The sequence below is a fragment of the Pristis pectinata genome, chromosome 37 (genome assembly GCF_009764475.1).
Source record: "Pristis pectinata isolate sPriPec2 chromosome 37, sPriPec2.1.pri, whole genome shotgun sequence".
Classification (NCBI taxonomy): domain Eukaryota; kingdom Metazoa; phylum Chordata; class Chondrichthyes; order Rhinopristiformes; family Pristidae; genus Pristis; species Pristis pectinata.
The window spans coordinates 13,293,355-13,312,632 of NC_067440.1; the positions used below are offsets into that span (position 1 = coordinate 13,293,355).

The following is a 19,278-nucleotide window of genomic DNA, read 5'->3' on the forward strand; positions in this document are numbered from 1 at the left end:
TACTTCATCCCTGGGTATCTTTTTTTTGATGTATAAACCCTCCCAAACCCTTCAATTAGCTTCCAGTCTGGAAGCTACAAGTTTTGGTTATTCCAGGCAGCTTCAATCTTAAAGGGTCACATTTAGATCTCTGGATGTGCTTCTGCTCGTTTCTTCTGCTCAGTACTGTGGGAGGGGCAGTACTGAGGGAGCTCCGCAATGTGGGAGGGGCAGTACTGAGGGAGCTCCACAATGTGGGAGGGGCAGTACTGAGGGAGCTCCGCAATGTGGGAGGGGCAGTACTGAGGGAGCTCCGCACTGTGGGAGGGGCAGTACTGAGGGAGTGTCACTGTGGGAGGGGCAGTACTCAGGGAGCTCCGCACTGTGGGAGGGGCGGTACTGAGGAAGGTCTGCACTGTGGGAGGGGCAGTACTGAGGGAGGGAGGGAGGCAGTTTGAGAACAAGCAGCTGCTTGAGACAGTTGCTCTTTGGGATGGAGATGCTGTGGACACTGCGGGAACAAACCAGAGAGACCAATGACGTATGGTGTTGTTGTGATCGCTGATCACCACCTATCCTAGCCTTCCGTGTGTGCACACATAGACTGCAGTAGAATGACTTCCATCTGTTTCTCTTATTTTTTTAAAGTTTGTTTTAAAAATCAAAGTAACTTGCACTTTGCCACTGAAGACCTACTATTTGCTACTGAATGTATCTGGTATTTTAGACGCTCTGTCTCTTAGTACTTGGCAATTATTAGCCGCTGCTTCTGGTCAGTGTGCCCAATGAGACGTGTGTCTGTGTCCAACCTGTGTATAGAGCAAGCGGATGAATTGCTTATATATATATCTGTGTGTGTGTGTGTGTGTGTGTGTGTGTTACTATAAATGAACATCTGCAAATAAAGTATAATCAACACCACGTTCGCACTGCCTCGTGTGCCGTCTGTTGGGAGCCTGCTAGATGTTGGTGTCAATACTCCCGTCTAGTCCCATGTCCAGAGCACAGGGAGAATGTGGTCATGGGCAGGCCATTGGTTGGGCAGTGCAGAGGTTTCCCTTCCACAAGCTGCTCTTCTGGAGAAGGCACCACTGATAATGGGGCTCTCCGTCTCCATTCCCCCTTGCTCAGTGCTGCCCCTCTCTCAGTACTGCCGCCCCCCCCCAACAGTGTAACACTCCCTCAGCACTCCTCCCACAGTACGGCACTCCCTCACCGCCCCTTTTTTTTAAATAATAAACGTTTATTCACTAAAAGCACTACAAAAGACAACCAGTGTCAATACACGACATCTAATACAGAAAAGAAGAAACTACGCAACGACATACTACGGTAGAGAATGCAAACTAATACTACCGAAACACATACGCGACTCTACACCCGTCAACGCGACACTTCAAATAAGAATCGTGTCCGTACCGTCCACGACACACGCGATCCCCTGAGGGGCCCACCGAGCGCGGAACTCGGCTAGGGTGCCCGCGGAAACCGCGTGCTCCCTCTCTAAACACACCCGCGTGCGCACGTAAGCGCGGAAGACGGGCAGGCAGGCTGACCTGCCGGGACCCTCGGCCGCCCGCCGCCGCGTCCCATGGATGGCCAGCTTGGCCAGGCCCAGCAGGAGACCCACCAGGAGATCCGCCGTGCGCCCCTCCCCGCGCCGCACCGGGTGCCCGTAGACCAACAGCGCTGGGCTGAAGTGCAACCAGAACTTCAGCAGCAGCCCCCGCAGATACTCGAAGAGGGGCTTGCAGCATCTCGCACTCCACGTACGCGTGGTACACTGTCTCCTCCCGGCCGCAGAAGTGACAGGCGGCCGGGGTGTCGGTGAACCGGCTCAAGAATCGGTTGCACGGCACGGCCTGGTGCAACACCCTCCACCCCAGGTCCCCGATGTACAGCGGGAGGACTCCCGCGTAGAGAGACCCCCACCGGGGACCGCCCTCGCCGCCCACCGGCAAGACGGACCGCCACGGCGTGTCCGGCCGGCAGACCAGGGCGAGGAAGTGAAAGGTCTGCAGGAGCAGCCCGTACAAGAACCGCCTCGGCGCCTCGCGGAACGGCACCGTCGGCGGCCTCACCACCCCCCCCACAGTGTGACCCTCCCTCACCACCCCTCCTGCAGCGCGGCGCTCCCTCAGCAGTGAGACTCGATCTGTTGACCCTGGGGTCTGTATGTGATCTCCGACCCGGCTGGAACTCCTGCCTCCAGCCGGCGGCATGCGTTCCCAGTGCCGGGGTCCCTCGGGGTCACTGAGTGTCCGGTCCTCCGGGGACACCGGAGAGGGCAGATGCTGGAATCTGGAGCAACAACGGAATCTACTGGAGGAACTCAGTGTGTTGGGCAGCATCTGTGGAGGAAGAGGCACAGTCAATGTTTCAGGTGAAGACCCTGTCAGGACCATCCCTCTGTCCCCACAGACACTGGGTTCCTCCAGCATTCTGTCTTGCGCCCGGTTTGCCAGGTTGTTGGGACATTGAGGGACCTTTGTCCACTGCTGGACAGAAGGTGTGTGGGGTGGACGATTGCACCAGCCCCATCCCAGGAACAGCTCAACGAGTGAAGGACCCAGGGAACAGGAGCAGGAGGATGCCACTCGGCCCCTCAAACCTGTCCTGTATTCGATAACATCTTGGCTGATCTGCCCCAAGAGGATGGTATCTCTTCTGTTCCTCGTGGCCCCTGATTCCCCGATCTTTTGGAAGGTGATCTCCTGCCCCCAGTCATCTGGGCTCCACCACACCCCCAGGGTAGAGAATGCCAGAGATACCCCCTCCCTTGCCTGCACAGCTTCCCCTTCTGCAGCTCTGTGGAGACCCTGCCACGTGGGAACGTCTCCACCTTGAGGACCAGGAACCCATCCCAGGTCAGGGCTTGGCACCCCCAGGGAGGGCAGGGACACAGGAGGTACCGGCTGCCGGGGTCTGGGGCGAGGAACAAACTGCTGGAGGAGCCCAGCGGGTCGGGCAGCATCCGTGGACGGAGGGGTTCGGTTGACGTTTCCGCTCGACACCCTGCACCTGGGCTGCTTGATGTTTCCGGTCGAGATCCTTCGTCGACTGTCCACCTCCCTCCACGGATGCTGCCTGACCCGCTGGGCCGGGGGTGGGGGGGATGTTGCCGGGAAGATGTCAGGGGTGGGGGTGTTGCCGGGGTGATGGGTCAGGGGTGGGGGGTGTCATTGGGGCGATGGACCGGGAGTTGGGGGGGGGTGTTGTCGGTGTGATGGCCCGGGGGTGGGGGTGTTGCCGGGGTGATGGGTCAGGGGTGGGGGGTGTTGCTGGGTCGATGGGTCAGGGGTGGGGGTGTTGTTGGGTCGATGGGCTGGGGGTGGGGGGTGTTGCTGGTGTGATGGGCCGGGGTTAGGGAGGGGGTGTTGCCGGGACGATGTCAGGGGTGGGTGGTGTCGTTGGGGCGATGGGTCAGGGGTGGGGGGGGGGTGTTGCCGGTGTGATGGGCCGGGGGTGGGGGGTGTTGCTGGGTCGATGGGTCAGGGGTGGGGGGTGTCGTTGGGGCGATGGACTGGGGGTGGGGGGGGGTGTTGCCAGTGCGATGGGCCGGGGGTGGGGGGTGTTGCTGGGTCAATGGGTCGTGGTGGGGGGTGTTGCTGGGTCAATGGGTCAAGGGTGGGGGGTGTCGTTGGGGCGATGGGCCGGGGGTGGGGGGGGGTGGTGTCTCTGGGGCATTAACCAGTCCTGAGGTCGACCACCACCCCCGCACCCCCCATGTGTCCCTGGTGACGGGGCCAAAGGTCACACCAACCTGTTTTGTAACCATTCAACAAACATGTGCGATTGTGCAACTGTCCGATGGCGATCACCCCACCGCCCCCGCCACCGGTTAATGTTTAGCAGGGAGCTGGCTGGCTCCCACACCACAGGGCAGGTGGCGGGAGCAGACCCACAGCACGATGGCACCTCCAGAGGAGGCCGTCCGGCCCATCGGGTCGGCCCTGGGACTGGCGATGGCAGCCCTCTACCCTCCACACCCTCAGCGCGTCCCGCCGGCTCACGGTGCGGCGCCCAGCCCGCCGCGCTCCGACAGCCCAACATTTCTTCCCCGTCCACGGCATGTCCCGTCGCCCTGACGCCCTGTTCACAGAGAGACCAGAGCCCAGGGTTGGGATCCCGGCGTGGGAGGGGGTCCAGGGGCGCCCCTTGTCACTGAGTCGGGACGTCCTTGCGACCCAGAGTCACCGGGACACGGTCAGGGCTCACCGCCACACAGCACGATCCCAGATGTCATGGGACCCTCCAGAACCCCCGACCGCTCCCTCAGGAATCCCCTCCCCTCCGTTACCCAAGCCCACCCAGCCCGGACTGCCGCCAGCCAGCGAGGGAGACGCGGGCGACACTTCGGAAGGGACGGTGGGAGCGGTGTGCGTGACCCAGCCACCAGCCTGCCCCCCACCCCCCCCCCCCCACCTCCCCTTATGTCTCACTCCGGGGACCTGGAGTGGGAGACCACTGGGACCACCCAGCGACTCCCCTCCCCTGTGGGATCTCTCCCCGGCCATCTCCAGAGCCTCTCGGCGGGGGTGGGGGGGGGGGGGGGAGAGCAGCGTGCCTGTGGTCTGTGTTTGAGGGCTGTGGTCTCCCACGCACGGTCCCAGCAGTTCAACGGTGTCACCCACCCGGTCAATGTCCACTGGTTCAGCAGGGACACTGTTGAGAAATCACCTCCGCTCTCATATAAGACCAGTTGCCAAGACGCTCCCAATCAGTAGCTTGGCAGCTCTCTGCCGACCGACACGAGGACTGTCGGTGTCTATATCTGACCATGGGTCCTTGGAAGCTACTGTCGGCCCTGAGTATCCTCTCGGCTGCCTACGCTGACATGTCGCTGTTTCATTCTCGGGCACGGGTGATGTCGGAGAGGGTAATGTGAATCCCAGCTCCCTGCGGTCGGCTCTGACTGAACTGCCCCCGTGTCACTGCGGTGGTGACCATGCCCCAGGGACAAAACATGACGCACAGGGGAAAGTGACTGGGGTTACGGGAATGTCCCGGCACCAGGAGCTTGGGATGAACAAGGGTTTGATGGGACCGTTGTTTCCTCAGGGATGTGGTGGCCATTGGCCCCCTGAGTCCCACTGCCGCGGGGAGGGGAGTCACCCTCTCGGGCCGCTGCTCTCTGTTGTGAAGGAACTGCATCAGGTAGACCCAGCACCCCTGCGGGAGGTGGTGTGTGACTGGGGTGGGATCTGTGGGTGCTGGAGTCCCCCTGCACCCTTGGTGGCAGGTTTGGGAGGTGGTGTGTGGTTGGGTGGGGGGGGGGGGAGTGGTGGTGACTGGGTGGGGGGGAACCTGTAGATGCCGTCGTGCCCCTGCACCCACTGCCCTTGCTGGCGGGTTTGAGAGGTGCCTTCTGAGGACGGTGCGCTCTGCAGCCACTGCGTGCGCCGGCGGTGGAGGGAGGGGGGATTTGTGGTGATTCCTGGGTGCTGTTGGAGCCGCACTCACCCAGGCGAGTGGAGAGAGTTCCATCTCACTCCTGACCCTTGTCCGACAGACGGGGCACAGACTCCCCGTGAGTCACTCCCCGCGGGATCCCCGGCCCCGGCCCCTGCCCCTGGTGCCCAGCGTTTATGTGGTGAGTGTAAACCCCCACAATCTTCATGCCGGGGACTCGGTGACGGTCAAGCCCCTGCACATGAGGGGTAAGTGGTCAGATCCTCTCTTGTTGGAGATGGTCGCTGCCTGGGACATTGAGGGCAGGAACGCGCCCTGCCACTGGTCAGCCTGTGCCCGAGTGTTGTCCAGCGGATGTGGGTGGCCTCACTCACTGACGGGCTGGGAATGGGACTGAACGTTGGGCAGTCATCAACGAACATCCCCACTGCTGTTGGAAGGAGGCTGGACTACCGACACATCCGAAGGCAACGGTGTAGCCCCGTGAAACTGCAACACTGGGCTACATGCAGCCAAGCAGCAGGAACCCCAGGCGATAGGCAGAGCCGTGCCAGACGGAGCCAGACCATCGCATCAGACGGAGGCTCTGTAGCCCCACCGCGTGTAGCGGTGGACGGCGGTGGACGATTCAACAATCGACGGGAGGAGGAGGCTCCAAGAAGATATCTGTCCTCACTGACCGGGGGGTGGGGGGGGGGGGCGCGGGAGTGTGTGACAGGGCGCAGTGTGGGTGCTGAAGAGAAGAATTTGTGACCGTGTCCAGCCACAGTGCGGAGTGGGCAATCCGTCACTGCCCCTCCTGAGGTCCCCACGGTGCCAGACACCAGTCTCCAGCCGATTCCATCCTCTCCCCCCCCCCCCCCCCGAGGGTTGCAGGGCCACACCACCCCCCAGTGGTACTGAAGGCCTGTGCTCCAGGCTGTGTCTCTGTCCGAGCTGTTCCAGAGCAGTTACAGCTGGGGACAGTTCCCAGCTCCGTCCCGCTCACAGGCAGCAGGATTCATCCAAAATGGTTCACCGCCACCCAACAGTCCACTCCAATTATCAGTCAGTAACCTGCTCACCAATAACCTGCTCACTAGTAACCTGCTCACCAATGCCCTGCTCACCAGTAAGCTGTTCACCAATAACCTGCTCACCAATGCCCTGCTCACCAATAAACTGCTCACCAATAACCTGCTCACCAATGCCTTGCTCACCAATAAGCTGCTCACCAATGCACCGTTGGGGCATCACTAGAACCACTGGACACCAGAGCTCATCACAGCCTCAGTCCACACAGGGACTAATGACCTGAGTTCCAGAGGTGAGCTGAGGGAGACCGCCCTGACATCGAGGCAGCCTTCAACCTATGTGGCATCCGGGACCAGGGTAAAGCTGGAGTCAGTGGGCATCAAAGGGTAAACACTGAGTGGTTGGAGCCAGACCTCACCCAGAGGAAGGTGGGTATGGGTGTTGGGGGTCAGTCACCCCAGTCCCAGGACATCACTGGGGGAGTTCCCCAGGGCCCAGCCATCCTCAGCTGCTGCAAGGATGACCTTCCTTCCACCAGAAGGTCAGAGTGGGGATGCTCACTGACTGCACAGTCCAATCCCATTCCCAGCTCCTCAGTAAGAAACTGCCTGTCTACATGTAGCAGGTCCTGGGCAAAATTCAGGCCACAGAACTGCCAGCAAATGACCATCTCCAACCACTTTCTTTGGCCATTCAGTGCCATTACCACTGAGTCCCCACTGTCAGCATCATGGGGGTCACCTTTGACCAGAAACTGGTGAGTGAAGCATCTCCTCACACCTCAGTGGTTTCCCACCGTTTATGAGGTCTGGACTGTGGTGGAACGTACTCCTCTTATCTAGGTGACAGCAGCTACGACAACTGTCAAGGAGCCCGACACCATACAGGGCAAAGCAGCCGCTCGATCGGCACCCCATCCTCCCCCCTAAACACCACCCTCCCTCCCTCACTGGCGCACAGTGGCTGTGGCGCGGACCATCTACAGAACGCTCTGCGGTTACTTGTCCAACCGTCTGAGGGCACCTCCCAAAGCTGCCGGCTGTCGCACCAGGGATGAGTACAGCAGGTTCAGGGAACACCACCACCCACAGGTTCCTCACCATTGTACCATTCCTTCCAGGCTACTGGATCTCGGCCCCGGGAATCCCTCCCCAACAGCGCTGTGGGAGAACCTTCATCAGAAGGACTGCAGGGTTCGAGGGGACAGCTCAGCCCCACCGTCTCCAGGGCAGTAGGCGATGGACAATAAATGCTGGCCTTGCTATCCCAAAAAATGATCCTAAATATCCTTATGATGCCCAGGACACTGCCCTGGGGAACTCCCCCAGTGATGTCCTGGGACTGGGGTGATTGACCCCCAACACCCACACCCACCTTCCTCTGGGTGAGGTCCGGCTCCAACCATTGATGCTCACTGGCTCCTTCTTTACCCTGGTCCCTGATGCTACACGTGGTTGTACACTACCTCGATGTCGAGGGCAGTCTCCTTCACCTCAGCTCGCTGCACCATGAGTGGACCAGGCAATGGTGTCCAGTGGTCCCGGTGAAACCCCGACTGGGAATCAGTGAGCAGGTTATTGGTGAGTGGGTGCTGCTTGGTCGACTAGTTGTTGGAGACAGGGAGTGAGTGAGCTTCAGGGGAGAGGTACCAAGATCCAATGACAGGGGTGTGGAGCTCGCCAGGTAGAAGTTGCCTTGCTCCTGTATTCCATGGGAGATATTTTGCTAAAACTCTCTGTTCTTTGTTCTGCCTGGATCACCGTTAGATACACAACACTTGCTTCTTCTGGGGCAGTGCCAAGGATCCCAGCATACTGTCCCTGGCCCAGAGCGGGAACGTGGCCATACTCGAGAAGACACTGAAGACACACAAGTACGTGCGCGCACAGTCTGAACATGCCGACAGGCAGCTCGCTCTACATCGCTGCCCCCCACCACCCCCCACCAGCTGGACTGGTTCTGGGGAGGGTGGGGAGGGATCCCTGTTAGGGGTAAAGGAGGGGTGGTACTGAGGGAGGGTCACACTGTGGGAGGGGCTGTGTAAAGAATTTCTTGGATGATAGTTCTCAGGTTACAGGATCACTACCTGGGGGAACAGTGTGTGGACTTAGATCTGTGTGGCTGGGTGTGGTACAGAGAGAGGGAGGGGTGTAGGGGTCGGAGGGGGTGACAGAGACGGGGGAGGGGTGTAGGGGTCGGAGGGGGTTACAGAGACGGGGGGACGGGTGTAGGGGTTGAAGGGGGTTGCAGAGACGGGGTTGAGGGGGCATTTAGTGGGCGAGGGGTGTATCGGAGTGTTTCCCTGCAGAACCCGGCCCTGCTCTCTCCTTCCACAGGCACATCTACCAGTCGGAGTTCGACCTGAGGACCCTGGACCCTGAGGGGCTGGTGTTTTACGGTGACACAGAGGGAAGTGTGAACTGGTTCATCCTCGGCCTGAGGAACGGCCGGCCAGAGATCCAGCTCAGTAACCAATACTGCCAAACCGTGGTCTCGTCCGGAGACGTCCTCAACGACGGCAGGTGGAGGACGGTGAGGCCATTCAGCCCCTCGAGACTGTCACCCAGGGCCTGCCGCAGGCCCTTCGGCCCTCTAGACAGGTCCTGCCCTCTGGTGACCGATACCCCACCCCTTTCCCCGACTCCCTTGGACCGAGGGTGACCTTCGTTGTTGGTGGGGGGAGCTTGGCGTGATAACCCCCGTCCCACCCCCACGGGACGAGGAGCTGCCACCAGACTCCTCCCACCCTGGCCCCCCCTCCCCCCCCCCCCCCGTCTCTCGCTGAGGGAACCCTGGCCCAGTCTGGGCCGTTAACCCCTTCAATGCTGGGGTCCCTCTGGTTCCCATCTGCACTACACCTCGGGTCCCAGAAGGATGAAGGCCCATTGTCAATACTGGCTCTCTATACAGCACAGAGACAGGCCCTTCAGCCCAACTCATCCCTGCCAACCCAGGTGCCCATCTGAGCTACTCCCATTTACCCACATTTTGCCCGTATCCCTCTAAACCTTTCCTATCATTGGACCTGTCCAAATGTCTTTTAAACGTTGTTCATGTACCTGCCTCACGCACTTCCTCTGGCAGCTCGTTCCACACACCCACCACCCTCCGTGTGAAAAAGTTGTCCCTCAGGTCCCTTTTAAATATTTCCCCTCTCACCTTACTCCTGTGCTCTCTGTTTTTGGTTCCCTTTCCCTGGGAAAAAGACGGTGTGCATTCACCCAATCTATTCCCCTCATGATCTTATACACCTCTATAAGGTCACCCCTCAATCTCCTGCACTCCGAGGAATAACGTCCCAGCCTGCCCAAGCTCTCCCTATAACCCAGGCCCTTAAGTCCCAGCAACATCCTTGTAAATCTCCGCTGCACTCTTTCCAGCTTAATGGCATCTTTCCCCATGGCAGGGTGAGCAAAACTGAACACAGTACTCCAAGTGCGGCCTCACCAATGTCCTGTACAACTGCTACATAACCTCCCAACTCCTGTACTCAGTGCCCTGACTGATGAATGCCAGCGTTTCAAACGCCTTCTTCACTGCCCTGTCTACCTGCGATGCCACTTCTAGTGAACCATGTTGATGTACTCCCAGGTCCCTCTGTCCTACAACACTGCCCGGGACCCCACCATTCACTGTGAAACTCCTCCCCTCGTTTGAATTCCCAGAATGCAGCATCTTACCCATTTGCCATTCCTTGGCCTATTTGCCCAGCTGATCAGGATTCCTCTGTAAATCCCCATACCATCGTCACTGTCAACAACACCAGCTGCTTAGTGTCATCTGCAGGCTTACTAAGCGGCCCTTATACATCCTCATCCAAGTTGTTGATCTAGATGACAAACAAACATGGGCTCAGCACCGAGCCCTGGGGAACACCGCTAGTCACGGGCCTCCAGTCCGAGAAACAACCTTCCTCCGTCACCCTGTACTTCCTGGCATCAAGCCAATCCTGTATCCAATCAGCCAGCTCTCCCTGGATCCCATGCAATCTCACCTTCCAGAGCAGCCTACCATGTGGAACCTTATCAAAGGCCTTGCTAAAGCCCATATAGTTTACGTCTACCGCCCTGCCCTCATTGACCTTCTTGGTTACTTGTTCAAAACACCCATTCCTGAGACATGATTAGTCAAAGATCAGTTAGAGTTTAAAGGGAGCAGGAACCGAGACCCAGTGAGTTTAGAGGGAAGGGGATCAGTTAAAGTGTCTCGGTCTGCGTAATGTGTCGGTAATCCTGAAGATGTCTTTCGCAGCACCTCACAACATTAAAACCTAACCTAAGCCAATTCTTCCCAACATCTGACCCATCCCCATGAATGTAACTACAGTAGAACCCTGATAAATCCATTGTCCAATTGCACAGAGATCCGATGGTTAAACTCACCGGGACCCCGTTTCCCATTCCCTTTAAGCTCACTGTGGCCCTGTTTCCGATGCCTGGGTTTATAAAATCACGAAGTGGATGATCACAGTTTTTTCCCCAGGGTTGGGTACAGGATTAAGGTGAGAGGGGGAAGTTTTTAAGGGGACCTGAGGGGCAACTTTTTCGCCCAGAGGGTGGTCAGTACATGGAACGAGTTGCCAGAGGAAGTGGGTGAGGCAGGTACATTAACAACATTTAAAGGATATTTGGACAGGTGCATGGATGGGAAAGGTTTAGTGGGATAGGGGCCAAACGTGGACAAATGGGAGCTTAGCTGGGCATCTTGGCCGGCACGGACGAGTTGGGCCGAAGGGCCTGTCTCCCTGCTGTACGACCCTGTGACTCTACCTGCCTTTAGGAAGTACAGGCAGAGAACACAGGGAGCACAGGGCAGGTCCGTCAGCAGCCATGGGGAGGGGAGCAGCATCAATGACTTGAGCTAGCTCCCCCTGCCAGCATCCCTCTGCAGTCCTGTTACACCCATTGGGATCTCCTGTTCCCACCACCGAACCCCCACCCCAGTTCCCTCACAGCCGGAAGGCCAGGATCCCTGGAACAGTTCTGCACCCTGTCCCATGACCCCGCCTGAGGTGCAGCACCGGGCGCCATGGGCCAGTGTTGGAAGGATAGTCGGCCTAACCTTGCAGCTCACGTGTGCCTGTGTTTGTGTCCCCTCTGCCTCCTCCCCCTTCCCTCCACCCCTGTCCCCAACAGATAACTGTGCAGAGTGATAGGAGAAACATCAAGCTTCTGGTGGACGGGAAACCCTCCCTGATCATCACCGTTCTGCCCAACATTGGCCTGGAGGGGAACCTGATCGACATGCGCATCACCATGGGACACCTTCTCATCAACGAGTCCAGCCTCCTCATCCCTGTGAGTTCTACACAGTGGGGGCCTGACGCTGGGGTGGGGGGAGGTTTCTGGGGCGCCGTGTCGATGATGGGGTCTCGGAAGGAGGGACTGAAGAACCGTCAGTCCATTTGGCCCATTTTCTGGCCCCCACTGGTGGCAAGCCTCTGTGAGTTCTTGTCTCCAAAGCTGCCCCTATCCAACACTCCACTGAAGTTCCTGATCTCTGTGTAAACGAAAGAGGCTTTCCCCCACATTCCCATGACCCTGAATTAGCCAAAGTGCCATTGGTTAATGAGACCAGCACCCTCTCCTCCTCCCCCCTTCCTAAACCAGTCGTGAATCATCCCACCCCATCCAATCTCCAGCGACCGCCAAGAACGGTCCCAACTTCTCCCCCATAACATGGAGCTGAAGTCCCACGTCCCCACACACGGATCCTCACATCCTTCCTAAGGCAGTGGTGACCGGAAATGGATGCAGTTCTCCAGGTGGAGGGTCTGACCAGTGTGTTGTACAGATTCAGCTTGTGGGGTGACCTTCCAGAGGGGCCAAGGCAAGGCGGAAGGTCACAGTCATTCCCAGCACTGGAGAGTCTGAAACCAGAGAGCAAAGTAAGAGGGAAAAGAACCTGAGGGGCGGTTGTCATGCAGAGGGTGGGGGGGGGGGGATATGTCAGGGGTCCAGGATTCTACAGGCTTCCAGTGGGCAGGTGAGGTGGGCAGGTAAAGGGTACAGGTGAGGGGGGACAGGTGAGGGGGACAGGTGAGGGGAGAACAGGTCAGGGAGACAGGTGAGGGGCAACGTGAGGGAGGACAGGTTGGGGGAAGGTGAGGGGGACAGGAGAGGAGGACAGGTGGTGAGGGGTGAGGGGTACAGGTGAGGGGACAGGTGAGGGGACAGGTGAGGGAGACAGGTGAGATGGACAGGTGAGGGAGACAGGTGAGGGGGACAGGTGAGGGGACAGGTGAGGCAGACAGGTGAGACGGACAGGTGAGGGGACAGGTGAGGGGACAGGTGAGGCAGACAGGTGAGGCAGACAGGTGAGGGGACAGGTGAGGCAGACAGGTGAGGGGGACAGGTGAGGGGGACAGGTGAGGCAGACAGGTGATGGGACAGGTGAGGGGACAGGTGAGGGGACAGGTGAGGGGGACAGAGAGGCGATGATCCAGGTGACGCAGATAGAGAAGGGGTAAAGTAAACAGTTTAAGTGTTGGGCAGAGGGTGTGAGGAGCCGGGTGCTGGACACAAGTCCTGGTCCCACCAGCGTACGATTTGAACATGAAGAATCCCTGACCTCATCAACAGTTATTGCCAAATTCTTCAGAAGCCCCTTCATCACAGGACATCCTGGACTGGAAGGAACAGGAGGGGAGGGAGCAGCATTTCCTGGGACAGTCCCAGGGAGGACTGGGCGACGGTAGATGCTAGAATCTGGAGCAACACATGAGATGCCGGAGGAACTGAGTGTGTGAGGCAGTGGCTTTAGACGCCGACGAAGGGTCTCGGCTGGAAACGTCGACTGTCCGTCTCCCCCCCACAGATGTTGCCTGCCCCCTGAGTTCCTCCAGTGTCTTGTGGCTCCAGGGAAGGGGGGCTTCGGCTCTACGGGGGAGACTGGGGGACTGGGGCTGCTCCCTCAGAGCAGGTTCAGGGGAGGTTTAATGGAGACGTTGGGAATCAGGGAGGGTTGGGACAGGGAGTGAATGAGGGGGAACTGTTCCCGGGGCAGGAGGGTGGGTGCCCGGGGGACACGGTGAAGGGGGTGGGCAGATGAACCAGAGGGGGAGGAGGGGAACGTTTCTCCGCAGCGAGTTGTTGTGATCGGGAACGCGCTGCCTGGAGGGGCGGTGGGACCGGATTCAACAGGAACTTCTGAAGGGAAGTGGGGGGGGGGGGGGGAGTCACGGGAAGGGGGAACGTGCCGGGATGTGGAGAGGGAGTGGGGAGGGGATGGTTGGAGAGCTTGATCACAGAGCCGGCATGAGTTCAATGTGCTGAGTGGCCTCGTCCTGTGCTGTAACGTATACTTTCCCCCAGAGGGAGGGAGCTAGGACAGCAGGGGTTGGGGAGAGGTTGGGGTTGGCAATGGGGCAGTATTGGAGGTCACAGGTCAAAGGATGAGAAGTGAGTGATCCCGGGGACTGAACCTTGGCCTTAACCCCTTCAGCTCAAGGACCGATTGGATGCCTGTATCACCAACTGGGATTGGCTGCAGCAAAATACCTCGTGGTTGGCTAAGGAGGTGGCCAGTAACCCCAACATCCAATGTCCAACCAACATCATGCCGGGAACCTTTTTCCCGGGAATGGGAACGGCAACGTTCAAGACCAGCGGTAAGGGAATTCTCCATCTTCTTGGCAAATGTCCATTGATGAGCCGTGGGGTGGCCGGGGTCGCCGGGCAACACCACCAAAAGATGGGGCCTGAGCTTGGGGGGGTGGGGGTCAGGGGTAATTGCCCTGGGCTCACCGTCCACACTCACCCTGCCACGTTAAAGATGAACTCCTGATCTCCCGATCTACCCCGTTACGACCTCATTGTCTGCCCTCACTGCACTTTCTCTGTAACTGTGACACTACATTCTGCTTTCTGTTTTCCTTTTTACAACCTCGATGTACTGACGTACGGAATGATCTGTCTGCATGGCACGCACACAAAAGCTTTTCACCGTATCTCGGTACATGTGACAATAATAAACCAACTACCAATTACTAATTTAAATAACCCAAGGGATTACACACACACACACACACACACACACACAGACTCACACACACACACACACACCACACACACACACACACACACACACACACACACACACACACACACACACACAGACTCACACACACTGGGTCTCTGGAGCAGTGAGGCAGTGGCTGTATCCCCTGTGCCACCGTGAACCGTGGGTGTGGTGGTGTACTGAACCAGCAGTCAGAGATCTAGACCAACTGTTCCAGAGCCAACAGTTTGAATCCCGTCAGGCAGCTGGGGAATTTAAATTCAAGTAGTTAAATAAATCTGTAATAGATAACAGTTGGATTCAGTAATGGTGACCACAGAACTAGCAGCCTCTGGTAAGAACACACCCTGTCCATTAATATCCTTGGGGAAGAAAACCTGCCAACCTTGTCTGATCCGACCCAGACCTCCCCCCATCTGCCTTCACAGTTCAGGGGTAATTAGGGATGGGAAATAAATCTGGCACCGGTAGGAGATCTTGTTTGTCTGTGGGACATCCCGACCGTGATGCGGTGGAGGGGTGTAAGGTGCTCTCCCGGTGGGTGACACTGGATTTTCTTCGCCAGGTTTCCAAAATGATTCAGAGTCCCAGGAGGACTGGTCTCTGAGGTTTGAGGCTCTGATCCGTCCCTCCAAACACAGCGGGGTGGTGTTGGCCATTTTGTCCCAGACCTACATACCTCTGCTGCAGCTGGACTTTGTTCAGAAGAACAGGCAGGAGGTGAGTTGTGTTCCCGACGTGATCGCAGGAAGAAGACCCTTGCCAGGCGTACAGGAGGGGCAGGCAGGTTACACAGTCAGTGTAACTAACAATCTGCCAGAGGAACTCAGTGGGCCGAGCAGCATCTGTGGGGGGAAAGGACGAACGTGGACAATTCCTTCTCCCCACAGACACTGCTCGACCCACTGAGGTCCTCCAGCAGATTGGTCATTGCTCCAGATTCCAGTGTCTGCAGTCTCTGTGTCTACCAGGGTAGGGATTTCAAAAACCAGAGGACATGCATTTAAGGTGAGAGGGGACAGTTTAAGGGAGATATGGGGGGCAATTTTCTTACACAGAGAGCGGTGGGTGCCTGGAGTGGGCTGCTAGGGGTGGGGGTGGAGGCAGATACAATAGAGGTGTTTAAGAGGCCTTTAGACACATGAATGTGCAGGGAGCAGAGGGATGTGGATCGTGTGCAGGCAGATGGGATTTAGTTTAATTTGGCATCGTGTTCGGCACAGACACAATGGGCCGAAGGGCCTGTTCCTGTGCTGTACTGTTCTGTGTTCTATGTTCTCACTGCTTGGGGACGGAGGGGGTAGGGAGGTGGGGGAGAGGTGAGTCCTCTGGCACAACCCCACCCCTCACTGACAGGGTGCTCCCAGCTTCTCCCACAGTGCCGCAGACAGAGGACTTTCAGATCAGTAACTGTGCACCCCCTGCACTGGGTTAGACTGAGGTCCCTTTGTGACTCCACCCACACTAAGAATCAGAGTCAGGTTTAGTACCACTGACACATGGCGTGAAATGTGTTGTTTTGTGGCAGCAGTGCAGCGCAAAGACATAAAATTAATATAAATTACAAAATAAATAAACAGTGCAGACAAAAAGGAACGATGAGGTGTTCATGGGTTCAAGGACGGTTCAGAAATCTGACGGCAGAGGGGAAGAAGCTGTTCCTGAATCGTTGATCAGATATCTTTATTAGTCACATGTACATCGAAACACACAGTGAAATACGTCTTTTGCGTAGAGTGTTCTGGGGGCAGCCCGCAGGTGTCACCACGCTTCCGGCGCCAACATAGCACGCCCACAACTTCCTAATCTGTACATTTTTGGAATATGGGAGGAAACCGGAGCACCCGGAGGAAACCCACGCAGACACGGGGAGAACGTTCAAACTCCTTGCAGACAGTGGCTGGAATTGAACCTGGGTCGCTGGCGCTGTAAAGCGTTACACTAACCGCTACACTACCGTGCCTACCCTCAAAAGTGTGGGTCTTCAGGCTCCTGTACCTCCTCCCCGATGGTAGTAGTGAGATGAGGGCATGTCCCGGGTGGTGAGGGTCCTCAGTGATGGATGCTGCCTTCCGGAGGCACCGCCTCCTGAAGATGTCCTTGATGGTGGGGAGGGTTGTGCCTGTGATGGAGCTGGCTGAGTCTACAACCCTCTGCAGCCCCCTGTGATCCTGCGCGTCGGAACAGGATCACCGGGAAGAAGTCGGATCTGTGACTTTGTCCCAGCTCTCGGCCGCTCCTGGGTGATGGGGAGAATTTGGAGCGCCGTGGACAGTTCTGGGAAGGAGGGGGGTATGTAAGCTGGAGGGAGTGTGACGAAGGCCAATCCCTGGAGTGGAGGGGAGGGGTTGGCGTGTGAAGGGACGTTGAGCGGTTTGGGCTTAGAATGAGGGGTGATCTCATTGAAACATGAAAGGGTCTGAGCGGGGTCGACGGTGGCACTGAGGCGGGGGTGGTGTTCCAGGGGCAGGGTTCCAGAGTCACAGGCAGCGAGGAGGAGGAATATCTCCTCTCCTGAATCTTCTGCCCCAGAGAGCTGTGCAGGCCACATCACTCAGAACCTTCGAGGTGGAGACAGAACTTTGGAGTCAAGGGGTGTGGGGAGAGAGTGGGGGAGTGGCACGGAGGCCAGAGTGAGTACACATATAGCTGGCGCAGGCTCGATGTGTGGAATGGCCTCCTCTTGAGTGCGAGGACCCTGCGATTGGCTTGTTCATGGAGTGAAGGACAAAGTGAGGAGAGGTATAGCTCCCCGCCTGCAGTTGATCCGAAGGATTTTTCCACCCATTCTGCTGGGTGGGATCGGACATCCCCAGGGACCTGAGCTTGGGATGGGGATCGGGATGGGGTCCGGTTTCAAGGAAGGACTCCACAAATGGGGAAATCACACTCCCAGGAATATTGAGAACTTGGTGGGCTCGGGTGGGGGGGGGGGGGTGAGGTGATTGGTGGGTGGGGGAGAGACAATGTGATTGGTGGGGGTGGTGGGGGGGGTGGGGGCTCAGAGGAGCCAGGGCTGGTCGGTGAGGGGAGCCTTCACCCAAGGCAGGAGGGGCATTAGGGAGGCGGGTTTCCAGGAATATAGACAGGTGGGCCAACTAATGGTGGGATTCTATTGTTGGCGAGGCAGATGATGCACCAATCACGGTTGGGGAGCTGGGCAGGGGGGCAATGTTGTTGGGACCCCTCCCTCGACCATCCCGCAGAAGGTTCCAGACTCCCCGCCCGCTAAAGCCTGTGATGTCCTCCTCAGCAATTCCGCCTGAAGCTCGGGGGCTCCACACTGGTTCAGCTGCCAGGGCCCAGTCTGCTGTGTGAGGGCCAGAGAGTCACCATCAGCCTCTCCGCGAGCAAGGTCTCCCTACACATCGGCGGCCAGAGCAGGAGCCGGCCCGTTACCCAGGACACCATCGCCACACTGCGGACTGCCTGGTTCGACGGGGAAGCCCTGCTGTTCCTGGGGGGACTGCCAGGTCAGTGGGCTCCCCCACACCCCACGGGGGCTGAGGGGAGAAGTTTGTAAAGCTACAGAGGCAAAGATCGAGGAGACAGTCCGAATCTGGTCCACTAGGCAGAAGTGACAAGCACTGGAGGGCAGGCATTCAGAGGGGGAAGGTTTAAGGGGATGAGTGGGGCAGGCCGTTGGTGGGTGGTGGTGCCTGGAACGGGCTGCCAGGGGTGGGGGTGGAGGCAGATACAACAGTGGTGTGAAAAAGGCACATGGATGTGCAGGGATCGGGGGGAGATGGCTCATGTGCAGGCAGAAGGGATGTAGTTTGGTGAGGGGTTAAAGATGAGACGGGGAGGGGTGTAGGGGCCGGAGGGGGTGACAGAGACGGGGAGGGTTGTAGGGGCCGGAGGGGGTGACAGAGACGGGGAGGGGTGTAGGGGCCGGAGGGGGTGACAGAGACGGGGAGGGGTGTAGGGGCCGGAGGGGGTTACAGAGACGGGGAGGGGTGTAGGGGCCGGAGGGGGTGACAGAGACGGGGAGGGGTGTAGGGGCCGGAGGGGGTTACAGAGACGGGGAGGGGTGTAGGGGCCGGAGGGGGTGACAGAGACGGGGAGGGGTGTAGGGGCCGGAGGGGGTGACAGAGACGGGGAGGGGTGTAGGGGCCGGAGGGGGTGACAGAGACGGGGAGGGGTGTAGGGGCCGGAGGGGGTGACAGAGACGGGGCTGATCGGGATGTGGTTTGCGATCGGGGTCCGGCGAGGGGTTGGGATGGCGATGGGGACTGCATGAGCAGCGGTGAACCCTCAGAGCCGCAGAATAACCCACCACTTCCCTGTTGTTCTCCAGCCCTGGACACACTGGGCTATGATTGGTTCTACTTCCAGGGCTGTATGCAGGAGCTGAAGGTGCAGGGGGTGTCCGTCGACCTGAACCAGGCGTTCTTCGTGCACGAGGCCATCTCCACCCACAGCTGCCCAGCTGTGAAATTTAGCCAGTCACATCATCTGTGAGCACAGCAGCCACAATCTTCAACCTCTCCCTAGTCTGTCTGCCTCCCCACTCTCGATCACATTAAAGTCTCTTGTGAATGGACAGTGAGTCTTGTCTCTCTGGGTCTCTGGGAATTACCGCGGCTCTCTCCTTCCCGCCGTGTGTGTACACCCCTCCCCCGTCTCTGTGACCCCACTCTGGCCCCTACACCGCTCCCCATCTCTGTGACCCCCTCCGATGAGAAGGAATTTCTTCATCCGGAACCTTTGGAGTTCTCTCTGCTGAGAGCTGTGGACACCTCCATCCATCCAGCACAGGGGTTCACTGATACTGAGGGAATCAGCACTGGTGCAGCACGGAGAACCATCTTATTGGATGGTGTAGCATCAGGCATGGGGACTGAATGGCCTCAT

The 19,278-nt window shown here is 58.3% G+C and overlaps 1 protein-coding gene across 1 annotated transcript in view; it reads left to right on the forward strand.

Annotated features, from left to right (window-relative positions):
• Window positions 1-18,967, forward strand: part of shbg (sex hormone-binding globulin) — a 27,639-nt gene extending 8,672 nt beyond the window's left edge. Inside the window, exons 4-12 of the mRNA XM_052044766.1 lie at window positions 3,835-4,347; window positions 4,682-4,858; window positions 8,172-8,278; window positions 8,742-8,937; window positions 11,541-11,702; window positions 13,849-14,014; window positions 14,990-15,144; window positions 17,678-17,897; window positions 18,722-18,967. Of these exons, the coding sequence (XP_051900726.1) occupies window positions 3,835-4,347; window positions 4,682-4,858; window positions 8,172-8,278; window positions 8,742-8,937; window positions 11,541-11,702; window positions 13,849-14,014; window positions 14,990-15,144; window positions 17,678-17,897; window positions 18,722-18,885 (1,860 nt within the window). The 3' untranslated portion in view covers window positions 18,886-18,967. The remainder of the gene's footprint in view (window positions 1-3,834; window positions 4,348-4,681; window positions 4,859-8,171; window positions 8,279-8,741; window positions 8,938-11,540; window positions 11,703-13,848; window positions 14,015-14,989; window positions 15,145-17,677; window positions 17,898-18,721) is intronic.
• Window positions 18,968-19,278: the final 311 nt, after the last annotated feature.